The sequence below is a fragment of the Sinocyclocheilus rhinocerous genome, unplaced genomic scaffold, assembly GCF_001515625.1.
Source record: "Sinocyclocheilus rhinocerous isolate Xijiao unplaced genomic scaffold, SAMN03320098_v1.1 scaffold287, whole genome shotgun sequence".
In the NCBI taxonomy this organism is placed as follows: Eukaryota; Metazoa; Chordata; class Actinopteri; order Cypriniformes; family Cyprinidae; genus Sinocyclocheilus; species Sinocyclocheilus rhinocerous.
This window is the reverse complement of record NW_015633524.1, coordinates 2,396,601-2,411,154: the sequence shown is the minus strand read 5'-3', so window position 1 is coordinate 2,411,154 and position 14,554 is coordinate 2,396,601. Positions and strand designations below refer to the sequence as shown.

Here is a 14,554-nt window from a genome sequence, read left to right as displayed (position 1 = left end):
TTTTAGGTCTGTAAGATTTTTAAATGATTTTGAAAAAAAGTCGTTTTTGCTCACCAAGCCTGTATTTTTATGATCAGAAATACAGCAATTAATGTTATTAGAACATAAAATAACTGGTTTCCATTTGAATATATTTTAAAATGTAATTTATTCCTGTGATAACAAAGCTGAATTTTCAGCTTCATATACAGTGCCTTGGGAAAGTATTCAAACCCCTTTTTTTTTTTTCACATTTTATGTTGCAGCCTTATGTTAAACAGCTTTAAATTACTTTTTTTTCCCCACATCAATCTACACTCCATACACCATAATGACAAAGCAGATAACAGGTTTTTAACATCTTTGCAAATTTATTAAAGTTAAAAAACTTAGCTCAGGAGCATTCATTTTGCTTGTAAATGTTACCACACTTTGAGTGAAGCTAACCTGTGGCAAATTCAATTAAATGGGTATGATTTGGAAAGGCACGTCTTAATAAATGGTCTAACGGCTGAAAATGCATATTAGAGCGAAGACCAAGCCCTGAGGTAAAAAAAATAAATAAAACTGCCTGTAGAGCTCAGAGACAGGAGCTCAAACAACACATCTGGGGAAGAGTTCAGAAAAAATTCTGCTGCATTGAAGGTTCACAGAAGAAGGTAGCCTCCATTATCCATAGTGGAAGACAAGTGGAACAACCAGGACTCTTCCTAGAGCTGGCCTCCTGGCCAAACTGAGCAATTGATGGAGAAGAGCTTTGGTTAGAGTGGTGACCAAGAAGCTGATGGTCACTCTAGTTGAGCTCCATGATCATATGTGGATATCTTCCTACAGGACAATGACCCTCAGACTCAGACTCAGACTCAACTTTATTGTCCCGTTAGGGAAACTACGATTGCAGCAAAGTGCCAATACACTAACCATATCCATGCACACATAACCATTACACCCATAAAAGCATACAATGTAAACATACAATTTCCCAAATATACATTAAAATTCAACCAGGCACTACTCAAGTTCATAAATTTTGGATACCAAATACATTCCCCTCCCCACCAGACTTGTTCAATAGCTTAATGGCCACAGTAACAAATTAATCTTTAATTCTTTTCGTCCTGTATACAGGAACTCTAAAACGACGACCTGATGGCAGCATCTGGACCTCAGTATGTAGTGGGTGGTCAGTAAAACAGAGAATGACCTGGGCTTTCTCAACAACAGAATTTTGGAAAATTTCAGTAGGCCCAGTTTGATTAACACCGATAATCTTGCCTGCCACCTTCACAAGGCTACCCAACCTCGTGAGTAGCTTACTGCATTGAAAGCTAAAGTTTTAAAATAGCACCCTCAATTTTTTTTTTTTTTTTTAATTTTACTTTAGTGAAAGACACAGTGGAGTCCAGCCAGGCCTGCAAGATGCTCTTTCTGCTTGGCGTCCTGTGGCTCAAAGAACTAACGAGTTGAAAACTGAACCTTATGTCAGCACAGACCTCAAGTGGCTTCTGTAATCTGGCCAACACTGAGTCTGAGTGTCAGAAAATGGCCTAAAGGTGTGGCCGACAGAGACAGAGCGTACTCTTGAACAGGTGCATGAGCAAAGCCTGGTAACAGGTGCATGTATTCATTCATTGTTCACTGCATGTTTGAATGGAGTCGTGTTTGGGTTGGAGACTGTGGGATGATATAATGGCATTGTCTCGCTGATCTTACATAAAGAGAATTGCTGTTATGGTTCTGATTCAGACTACAGGTAAAATTGGATATCTTTTCTTACTATAAATAATTCAGGTCTGCTCGTTGGATGGTGAGTCTCACCTGTAACGGAGAGTAGAGTCCAGCTCCCGTTGCTGCCAGTCTCATCTGTGGTTTTGTCTAACGGGAGGATTCGGCACTCATACCAGCCTTCGTCCTCCAGGAGAAGCCCCCTCATCTGCAGGGATGTTCCCCTGATGAGTGACACTCGACCTGGACACGATCAGGAGAGGGGAAGGTTCACAAATAACAAATATGTACAAAACTCAAGAGAGGTGCATATTTATTGCAGACTAATTTTCTAATATTGATTTAAAATCCACATGAGCACACCCTCATGAGTTTGTACAAAAAAAAGCATATCTGTTGCAGACTGCATATTTTTCAAATATCAAATATATACTTTATTTGCATAATTCAACAAGCTACAAGAAAACAAGTTAATATAAAAATGTAAATAAGTATAAACTTTATGTAAATAATTCCAACAAGCTACAAGAAAAAAAGTTAATACAAACATGTAAATATGAAGTGCGTAAATTTATAAATGTGTTTTTTTTTTTCAAATGAGTATTATTCGTATTTTTCTTTATTAGTATTATTTTTATATTATTATAAACAAATGTAACTTAAGTTCACAACTTTAATCTCAATTAAAAAAAAAATACACACTGCATTTGTGAGTTTGTACAAAACAAATGCAGTGTGTATATGCTGCAGATATAAATTATAAAATTTTAATTAATTGTAACATGCTTCAAACTTAAAAAAATTAATATAAAATAATATTTAAAATATCACAGTATTGTTTTAGAAGTATAAGCACATGTAAATGCTTTTGCTTTTAATTAGTTTTAATATTATTATTTTTGTTCATTTATAATGTCCATTTAAATTAAGTTTAAAATTTTAATAAAAAAATAATAATTAAAACAATTAAAATACACACGCTGAGTTTGTACAAATGAAGTACATTTACTTCAGACTTTTTCAGAACATTTTTAAATCAATAATGCAACAAAATTTACTTGAATTTTTCATTTAAATTTAAATGAGTATAAATTCTAAAATACAAATTGTACATTTAAGTGTCAAATATAACAAAAAAAACATTTTTAATGATTTTTTTTTCATTTAAATTTAATAAAATATTTACAATTCTAAAATACATATACATTTAAGTGTCCAATAGACCATATATTTGAGCTGAACAACTTTTTAAATCAATCAAATTGTACAAATGAAGTATATTTGGTTCCGACTTAATATTTTTTAATAAATTTAAATAATGCAACATTTTAATTTAAATTTAATAAATGAATTCAAATTCTAAAATATACATTGTTATATTGGACACGTGTCCAATATACCATTTATCTTAGTTGGAAAGGAACTTACATTTTAAATTATTATTTTTTAAATTTAATAATTACATTTTTATAATACACACCGTACATTTCAGTGTCCATTATACTATTTAGTTTAATTGGAGAAGGCACAGATAGATTGAATGTTTAGTCTAGATCTTTTTAGGGCTTGAAACTCTATCTCTCAGTTGCCAGGTGACTGCACCCTGTAGCGACGGTGTTTGCTGACTCACCCCTCCCTCCTCTTTCGTCTCTCTCTCCCTGTCTTTATCTCTCTTTCATTCAGCGAAAAAAGCTTTTCAAAGACTTGTTTGTTTCTCAGACTCTATAGTCATTTAAAGAGACCAGCGGTCAAAATCTCCACCACAGAAGCCACATCAAAGATAAAATGGACTCAAAACTGAAAATCCATCATCTGCAAACACGTGTGCGGCCGATGCATGGAGTATAGCTATGATGTGTTTATGAAAATAGGCGGTGACAGTAATCATTAACAGAGCTCCCAAGAGGAGCGACTGTGGAAACAGAACTCAGCCTGAGATAACAGCTGAGAGCATCATGGTCCATCCGCCCCAGTTTATTTTACCCACATGGAAGCCGGAGGTAACAGAAAAAGGGACACGGACACCATCATCCCTGGGGATTTGGGCTATACAACGTGTTCCTGTCCAGCCCAGACACCCAGGGTACAAGCCGGCACTAAAATGTTGCCATGGTCCCTCCTGCCAGTGGTTAGGATTTGAATTTAGTTGCCGTGGTGACAGGGATTAAAATCAGTTCGGGGGCGGGGTTTAGGAGGGATCTAAACTCTCAAGTTACTAGACACTCCTGAAAAAAGGCTGAGGAGAAAGTAAACTGTTTAGTTTTGAAATTTCAGACCAGCTATAGTAGGAGGGAATTCACAGAGATCTCTTTAGTGTTTTTCCAAAAGATCAGTGAGATTATATGAGAGCAAACTGAGACTTCTGTTAAATCTTCTGCTTCACAGATTTGTCTCCAGAAAAAGGTTCCTGGTAAACCCACAAGTCTTCTCTAGAGTTTCAGAAGAGATTCCACTAATGTCTCACACTGTGCTCAGATTTGCAAAGATACGAGTCAAAATCTGCTTAGAAACAACAGTTTTAAAAAGTGATTTTTCACGTTATTTAAAACAGGATCTGCATGTTCACGGGTTTAAATAAAAGATTTTTCTTATAAGATACAATAAACACAACTTGTGCATCAAAACCACTCCTTTTCCTGGTAAAACATGAACTTGATTTTTAAAAGTTAAAGGGTTAGTTCACCCAAAAATGAAAATTCTTTCATTAATTACTCACCCTCATGTTGTTCCAAACACGTAAGACCTTTGTTCATCTTCGGGACACAAATTAAGATGTTTTTGATGAAATCAGAGAGCTCTCTGACCGTGCATAGACGGCAAGGGCACTACCACGATCAAAGCACAGAAATGTAATAAGGACATTGGTAATTTTACTAAGTTATACGAGAATACATTTGTCCGCAAAGAAAACAAAGATAATGACTTTATTCAACAAGTCATCTCCTCCGCGTCACCCTGGCGCCATTTTGGAGAGTATCACAACGCATGCGCTGTGCCTTGTTTACATTCAGAGGAAAGCACGCACATGCGTTGCGATACTCTCCAAAACGTTGTTTACGTGCAGATCAAAAATGCAAACATTTTTACATGATTTATTACTTAGCTAATTTTGACATATCAGAAAGATTTCAAATTCTTTCCTAAGTATTCTATATAATACTCTCCATATTTTGTGCTACACTTTTATGTTGACATCTGTCTAATTGATTTCTATTTTTATTTCTCCTGTATTTAAGGAGAAACATCTAGACAAATGTGATGTAAATCAAACGTAGATAACTTAATTCCAGATCTGTGAAATAAAATCAGAGCAATAAAACTGCCCTCTGGGTATATTTTATGAGAAAAACATGAGTAAATGAACCTTAGGCATGAGAGTTAATGCTCATTTATGAATAACTAAATACAGGACTGAGTAGTGTCTCTTAACAACCATCTATAGATATTCTAATACATTAAAGCACAAAAAGCAACATCTGTGTGTGTTCACCTGTTTCCTGGCGCAGCAAAGATTTATCTAAAGTCTTCACACGCAAGTACAAACTCACTTGTTTATGACTGACTAACCATTTCCCACAGCAGCTGACAAACAAACGCTCACTCTGTTGCTTAGTCGACGGCGAGTCAAATCTCAGGAGAAACTAATATTAGACTCCTTAACGTATGAAGTAACATATGCCGTCATGTGTATCCACTTACTTCATCATATGAAGCCAATGTTATACTAGGTTTTTGCTAGAAGAATTACAATTATTTTAAGTGTTTTACAGCTGTTCAAACATGTTTAAAAACAAACTTAGGAATCTTTAGGAAGAATGCCCTCAGTATAGAATATAATACAGTTATAAAACTTTTACACAAATGATTATGACTACTATGAATCAAAGAGTAGATGAGCTCATGAAGGAGGTACAAGACTTGAAGATAAGTCTCCAGTTCACTCAGAAGGAGGTGGATGAATTAAAAGTTAACTGTAAAGAATTTACAACTGAATGTAAATCAAATACAAATGACATACATAAATTGGCTGAATCTTTTTGGTCTTAGATGCTAAAGCCAATTATTTGGAAGGCCAGTGCAAGCAGAACAATATAGTGGTGGAGGGCATTCCTGAGTCTCCAAATGAGAAATGGTGTGAATCTGAAGAGAAAGTAAAAAAGTTGATTCAAGAGAAATTACAGCTTACCTTGGAGAAAGCACATAGAATAGGAAGGATGAAAAATGGGAATTCTAATCGACCTAGACCCATCGTGGTTAAATTTCTTAGTATAAAGACAAAGAAGCACTGCTGGAGAGAGCAAAATACTTCAAAGGCACAAACATATACTTGAATGAAGATTTTCCAGAATGTGTGCGTTTAAGGAGGAAGGAGCTTTTGCCAGAACTGAGAGCTGCTAGAGAGAGGGGAGAGCTAGCCTATATCTTTGTTATGATAAATTAATCACATATCCACCATCAAAAGTCAAAAAGGGCAGCAATGGGAAATAAAAGTAGGCCTCTGGCTTCTTCAGAGAAAAGGACGGAGACGGTTAATATTACGCAAGTGGAAATATGCAGTCCGTGTGATCAAGTTACCTAGGAAAGGATTAAAATTAGCTCATATTAATATTTGTAGCCTTAGGAATAAACTTGTTGAAATAACTGATGTTTTGATTACAAATAATATTCATGTTTTAGCATTAACAGAAACACATCTTGATCAAACATTCTCAGATGATGTAGTAAATATAAATGGTTATAATATTCACAGGAAATACAGAAATAGATATGGTGGAGGGGTTGCCATATATATTCAAAGTCATATTCCAGTAAAGATAAGACAAGATTTAATGTCTGTAGATGTAGAGGCTTTGTGGCTACAAGTACAGTTACCATTTGTCAAATCATTATTTGTTGGTTGCTTCTATAGACCACCATGTGCAAACAGTTGTTATTTAAGTGAATTGTGTGAAATTATTGATAATGTATGTGATACTGGAAATTAAATTTACTTGATGGGTGATTTAAACATTAACTGGATGTCTCAGGTTTGTCCTCTGAAGACTAAAGTGGTGAATGTAATTAATGCATGTAATTTAACACAAGTTATTAATCAACCAACAAGAATTCATATAAATATTCTTGGGGAGATAACATCTACTTGTATAGACCATATTTATACAAATGCTGTGGAAATGTGCTCTAAGGGTGTATCTGTTCCTATTGGGTGTAGTGATCATAATATAATAGGTCCCTAAAGGGAAACCAAAAGTAATTTATAAAAGATCATATAGGAAATTTTGTCAGAAATTATTTTGTAAAGATGTAAATAATATACGATGGGTTGATGTTTATAAGGAAGATCATCCTGATGATGCATTAGCAGTTTTTGAAAGATTTTATTCTTTGGTGGATAAACATGCACCTATGAAAAAACACACAGTGAAGAATGTTAGGGCACCGTGGATTGATAATGAACTGAAGAACATTATGGTAGAAAGAGATGTGGCAAAGGGTATAGCAAACAGAACTGGGAATAAGGAGGATTGGGAAGTTTATTGCAAATTGCTAAATCAAGTAACTAAAATTAACAGGAAAAAGAAAAGGATGTTTTATAAAGTAAAAATAAGTGAATATAAATATGGCAAAAAATTGTGGAATATTCTTAATGAAATAATGGGTAGGAAATCAGGTCAAACTCCTTTTTTTATTGAGACAGGTGATTCATTTTTAACTAAATCAGATGAAATTGCAGATTACTTTAATGACTTTTTCATAAATAAAGTACATAAACTAAGAGAAGAAATGTTAACTGATAATATTCCATCAAGTGAAAGTCAAACTGAAAAAATAATAAGTGATAAGCCAGTCCTATGCTCTGAATTGAACAAAGTAAATGTACGACAAGTGGAACAAAAATTATCAACTAAAAATATAGATAAACCATCGGGAATGGAAAACTTAGATGGTCGCCTTGTAAAATTAGCAGCCACCTGTTTGGCGGAACCAATTTGCCACATCTTTAACATCAGTATTAAAAAAGGGATCTTCCCTTTAACTTGGAAAGAAGCAAAGGTTTTTCCTTTACAGAAAAATGCAGCACTGAGTTTTAATGGTGCTAATAGTCGACCAATAAGTTTACTGCCAGTTCTTAGTAAAGTGTTTGAAACGATAGTCTGTGAACAAATTCAATTCTTCTTTAAGGAGAATAATTTATTCTCTGATTTTCAGCATGCATATCGAGAAGGACATTCAACAGGAACAGCATTAACACAGGTGACAGATGATTGTTTAGTACAGATTGATGATAATAATTTAGTAGGAGCAGTATTGTTAGATTTTAGCTCCGCTTTTGATGTATTAGATCATAAATTATTGCTGGAAAAATTGAAATGTTATAAATGTACTTCTCAGATTGTACATTGGTTTAAAAGTTATCTGACTAATAGGAGGTAATGTGTATTTTATAATGGAAGTTATTCGGAAGTGAAAGAGTTGCAATGTGGTGTGCCTCAAGGAAGTTGTTTAGGACCATTGTTATTTTCTATTTTTACCAGTGATCTTCCTTTGGGTTTAAAGCGTTCAAGGACAGTTATGTACGCAGATAATACAACATTATATCTACCAGCAATATCAATTGAAAAATTATCTGTTGATTTAGATGAGGAGTTACAATTTGTGGTAAAGTGGGTATGGAATAATAAGATGGCTCTAAATTTGACAAAAACCAAAAGTATTGTGTTTGGATCAAATTCTAAACTTAAACTCAAACCACAATTAAATTTATCTGTTAAGAGTGTGCCTATTGAACAGGTAGAGGAAATCAGACTTCTTGGAGTTATGCTAGACAGTAGGCTGAAGTGGTCAAAACAGATAGAAAATATGGTAATAGTTATGGGAAGAGGTCTATCAGTTATTAAGAGATGTGCAACATTTCTACCACAGTATTGCATCTCTCAAATTGTGCAAACAATGGTTCTTACTTGTTTAGACTACTGTCCAGTGGTGTGGTCGAGTACATCAAGTAAAGACTTGGAAAAATTACAGTTAGTCCAGAATAGAGCTGCACGACTTACTCTGAACTGTAATAGACGGGTTGATATTATGAGAATGCACAAAATTCTAGGTTGGCTACTTGTGAAGGATAGGACAATTGTTTCTCTGCTTTGTTTTATAAGAAATATTTCAGTGTCTAGAGTTCAAAGTGTACTGTACTGTCAACTTTTGTATAGTAGTGCTAGCTAGTCATAATTTTAACACCAGGCATGCATCAAAAGGATATTTTTTTGCTTCCTGTTTAAAAAACTAATGCAAACAGACTGTAATGTATAGAGGAATGAAAATATGGAATGATTTACATCGGACATGTTTTTTAATAAGTAAAATGAGGTTTAAAAAATCTAAATAAAGAAATATTTAATGGAACAGTATACAGTAAATTGTTGATTTTGATGTTCTGAATTAATTTTGGGTTTGTATGTTTTATTTTATTGGTTTTTATTGTTATTGATTAATGTAATATTGCTTTTTACTTGTTGGACCCCAGGAAGAATAGCCACTACCTTGGTAGTGGCTAATGGGGATCCATATAAATAGTAACACTCAAGTCACCACATCCACCTATTCAAATTCAAAAAGGTTCAAAGTTTGAAGTTTGCTAGTTGGAGGTTGTATTCAACAAGTCTGTGACTTGAGGCTATGAAACCTGGAGTCTAAATCCTATCCGCTGCCTTGTATACCAGAGACATTGTGTCACCTCTTGGCACAGGTTTCCCAGGTAGGGACTCTCCAGTTTCAGCTCAGGAAAACGAGGGTCGGGTTTCACACCATAGTCGTCATCTGTATTCTTTTTATTGTGTTTCAAGACACTGTTATCTTTTGAAATTTGAATCACCACGACGGGCTACTGGGAAGCTGCTTGGTTTGATCAGACCAATGGCCTTTCAAGATAGCGTGCTGCTAGTTAGAAAGAGTTTTGACTCAATTGAGTTTTTGCATGCTGACAGATGAGGGGGATGGGGGGTAATTTGGAACAGAGAGCGTCAGTAAAAAGTCCTCTGATGGTCACGCTTTTTACTGCAATCTATAGATCGCTTCTACTTTACTGCCAATATAGTTTTAGGTTTCTAGCCAGCTAGATTCTATTTAGTTAAGATATATATAAAAAAATACCATCACAAACCCTAAATGTGCCTGATTTTGTGGCGTGTAACAGTTATGGCATATCACTATGAGCTCCAGAGTGGACACATGAGACACTATATTGCCTAAGGTGACGAAATTCACACCAAGCTCACCCTTCACCTCTTCCCATGCTGCACCTGCCCCCCTCACTGCACAAAAAGTCCCGGCTTTAGACCGTTTGTTTCTCTTCTTTGTTTCTCATCACATAAAACGACAGTTGTGACGCCCTCTAACCTTTATTGGGCTGTTGGTTTACATGAGGCCATTCACTCCTTCTTTCAGTTCACAAGGAAGGAATGTGAATAAAATCAATATTCAGTGGTGTTCAAAAACCACTAAAAAATGCTACTAGAAAATGCTAACACAAGCTAAATGATGTGAATCCACTATTAACCAAAAATGTATGAACAACAGATTCTCACACAAGTAAACAAACAAGTAAACAGACATTGCTTGTCGCACAAGTAAACAAATTTGTTCATAAACCATTATTTGTTGAATTAGTAAAAAAAAATATATAAAATTGGTGGGTAAACCCTTGCTTGCCACATAACAAATTCACTAATAAACAATTGTTTAGTGCAAGAGTCAATTAATTTGTTCATAAACTATTGCTTGTTAAATGAGTAAATGTTGCTTACATTATGATTTGTTTGTCCAAGAAAACAAACTTGTTTATAAACCATTGTCGTGCAAAAGAACTGAAATTGGCTTATTAAGCATTGTAAATTCACCTAAAAACGTTGCTTGTTGCTCCTGTACAGTATACAAAATTGTATATAAACCGTTGCATGTTTCACAAGTGAACAAATTCACTTGTTGCTTTTCACACAAGAAATTCACTTATGAAGCATTGCAAGTTCACTTGAAAGATGTTGCTTGTTGCACATGTAAACAAATTTGTGTATGAACTATTACATGTTGCACAAACAAATTCACTTATGAACTGCTGCTTGTCGCACAAGTAAATAAATTAGCTTACAAAGCATTGCAAATTCACTTAAAAAAAACGTTGCTTGATGTAGATGTAAACAAGTTTGTGCGTGAAGTGTTGTGTTGCACAAGTTAACAGATTCACCAAACTGTTCTTTCATGTACAAGTAAATAAATTAGCTTAAAAAGCGATCTACATTCACTTAAAAATGTTGCTTGTTGCACATGTAAACAAATTTGTGTATGAACTGTTGCACAAGTAAACAAATTTACTTATAAACTGTTGCTTGTCGCTCAAGTAAAGAGGGTTGCAAATTCACTTAAAATGTTGCTTGTTGCACAAATTTTAGTATGTACCATTGCAAGTTCACTTTTAAACTGTTGAGTGTCACAAGAAATTAACCTATAAAGCACTGCAAATTCATTTAAAAGCATTGATTGTTGCACTTGTAAACAAATTTGTGTATTGCAAGTAAACAAATTCACTTATAAACTGTTGCTTGCTCACAAGTAAACAAATTTGTTTATGAACTGTCACTTGTAAACAAATTTGTAATTCTTTACACGTTACCACATAGACCATTGCTTGGTGCATGAGAAAATAAATTTGGCAATGAACCATGCTATAAGTTAACTTAACTAGTTATTGCTGATGCTCAGTAGGTTTGCATTCCATCACCCGGGCAACATCGCGATGAACAGGTGCAGTGCTGTCTACGAGAGTTTGTTTAATTGCGCAGGGACGCACTGCGCTCATGCATAAACTGCAGGGCTGAACCTGTCGCCCACTCACTGCCTGGAAGGTGAGGCTCATCAAGCACAGAAAACTTGCAGTGTTACCAAGTCAGCCTGTTTCTTTCTGTATTAGAGCCATTGCATTTTTTTAAAATGTGGGGAGGGAGTATTTTCAGCCTATTGAAAGACTCTTTTCCCCATAGACACCCTTTGTATTCCAACTCCCAAAGACACAATAGGGACTTCAGCAGTGAGAGGGGGAGAAACTAGCAGGTCCCACAGCACTCAAAAGAGCAGAGTTACTGTAAGCTGAGACACACTATAACCGAAGTGGCACTCAGGAGAATGAATTACGAAAGAGGTGAGAGATACTGCATTGTCCATAGTAGGATGTGGTTTACAACATGGCAGTCCATGCTTGGCAAGCTTTTCGAAAAGCGCTATACCTGTCCCAACTCAGAGGTAAATGTATAGGCATTTAAATCCAAGACCAAAATGTCAATAAAATCTGTTGAAATGGTTTTCAGTTCATTGTAATAAAAATGAGTTGCAATTACTGACCAATTTTCATTAACAAAAAGCTGTATCTTTTGAAGTCAACCCTGTTGCTGCATGATTTTTCAAATATTACAAAAAAATTTAACATGAAAAGTGTGAGACACCCAAAAAATAACATTATTTGGACCCTTTCAACAGCAGGATGGGAAAACAAATACATTATCTCTTTCAATATCCTCAATATTCTCTGCATTTGTCAAGCTCAATTTAAAACAACAACAAATAAGAATTAGGAATAAAAAATTAGTAAGAATGAAATAATAATCATGTATTTTCTTTACTTTATGGTAAAATAAATTTAGCAATTACAGCAAATCAGCATCTAATCCAAAATTAGATATCCTTGACCGAGCAACAGCTTAATTTAGGCTTAATTTGCAACCCTGCTATTTATTATCAATTCATAATTTTTATTCCAATTTTTTTTTTTTCATTTCATTTTAATAAATTTGGTAACACTTTATTTTGAGGACCAATTCTCACTACTGTCACACCCAAGGACGTTTTGTCGTGTTTTCCTTACCCATGTGCTCAGTAACCTAGTTTTCCCTCATGCTTGATTGTGTTATTTGGTTCAGGTTTATTTTTGATGCAAGGTAACAGTGCCATGAAAATTCCCACACTGTTGTTTATTATCCATTAATAATTTTTACTTCAAATGTTATTTTTTTTACTTTAATTTGATAGATTTTATTTTAATGCATGGTAACAGTTTTGCAACAAAAAAAAACAAAAAAAATCAACCCTGTTATTTATCATCCATTCATAATTTATCCAATTTTACTTTTTTATTTTAATTTGATAATTTCTTTTTCTTTTTTTTATGTAACAGTGTTAACAAAAAATCCAACCCTTCATGTGCCTGAGGTTGTTGACCCCTGTAAAAAGCTCTCCGTGTTTAGGCACTCACCGTCATAGTTGGGATGCACTCTGGGATCGTGCACTCCAAACTGGATGAGGATGGGGATATCATAGCCCTGACGCACCCACTCTATGACATGCTGAGGAGCAGAGCTGCCCTCATCCAGGGCTGGAAGACTGCATGTCAACACTGCAGTGTCCCCTTTTTTGGCACGGACGTGGACTTCAGCTGCACTTGTGTGATCTAAGATTGTGAGAAAATATATGGAAATCTTGTAAATAACAATAAAAACTATACATATATATTTAAACTAGTGACTAATAAAGAGAAGAAGGTTGCTGTGTATATCAATTGTAAAGTAATTACTGTATAATACTCACTGAATAGGGACAGCACTGCAACAATGACTTCCAACAGAGGAAGGTTCTTCAGTAGCATGATGGGTATTCATACAGATTCACATACCTGAAGAACATCAAACATACAAGATCAAACGACAGGCAAACAAACCTCAACCACAGAAAGCATTATGCTAAACGCGACCTGACTAGTGGATATGAGCTAAACCATATAGTATGTCACAAACACATCCACACCTCCTTAGCTTTGCCTGTTCCTGTAATCTCAGAGCACACAGGAGGATTATGGGATCTTATGTACGCATTGTATTGTATATACACAGTAAGCTCAACAACATCTCTGAATTGAACTAATTCATCTATAAACCTAAAAATTGTAAAATGAGTTTGACTCATAAGCAATGAGTCAAACTCCAGTCCAGCATGTGATGTCTTAAGCTCATGAGAAGACGCTCCTGACTGTGTAAGCCAGTTAAATTAAGTTTTCCAGCCGTTAATGTGATTAAATACACTGTAACTACCAAAAGCCTCTCTTATTTATTACATATCTATGCAAAATTGAACATTTGCATTATGACTAATTCCACTGAAAAGCCCTTTGTTTTCAAATTCAGATTACTTTTTCAAGTAACTAGTAAAGTAACACATTACTTTTAAATTTACAAGAAAATATCTGAGCTACTTTTTCAAATAAGTAACACAAGTTGACTGACAGCTCTCCTGTCCCCATGTTGAGAGAAATTGGGAGTGAGGCGAAGAGGTAGACGCACTTCCTTCAGCCCAAATCTTATTTATTTCACTTGCCAAAAATATAACTTTTGGGGGTTTTGTTATTAAAAATAAATAAGTAAACCACGCATAGGTGACAAAAAGTAATGCAAAAGTAATGTAATGCTTTACTTTTCATAAAAAGTAACCAAGTAACTCAATTAGTTACTTTTTATTGAGCATTACTATATTGTAATGCATTACTTTTAAAAGTAACTTTCCCCAACACTGTTCAGGACACTGGTGTCACTTCTTGGCATGTCATGTTAGCTACTCATATAGGCTATAGATACTGATCTACTTAACCTGTGTAATGATGACTTTACAAGTGCGAATACCATCAATAATGACCATGTGGGTAGACAGGAAGTTGTGATACCACTGCAAATATGCCCTCAATGAATGCCCGAATGTCACTGAGTTATCAGTCTAACACTGCATGTCTCCAGTAAATCATTAACACATCAAGAAG

At 34.8% G+C, this 14,554-nt stretch overlaps 1 protein-coding gene across 1 annotated transcript in view; it reads right to left on the bottom strand.

The window, feature by feature from the left end:
* The window catches only part of LOC107744139 (protein turtle homolog A-like), a 33,233-nt gene that overhangs the window by 14,162 nt on the left and 4,517 nt on the right, over positions 1 to 14,554 (bottom strand). Inside the window, exons 2-4 of the mRNA XM_016557647.1 lie at positions 13,336 to 13,420; positions 13,004 to 13,198; positions 1,798 to 1,947 (exon numbers count right to left, since the gene is read on the bottom strand). Of these exons, the coding sequence (XP_016413133.1) occupies positions 1,798 to 1,947; positions 13,004 to 13,198; positions 13,336 to 13,393 (403 nt within the window). The 5' untranslated portion in view covers positions 13,394 to 13,420. The remainder of the gene's footprint in view (positions 1 to 1,797; positions 1,948 to 13,003; positions 13,199 to 13,335; positions 13,421 to 14,554) is intronic.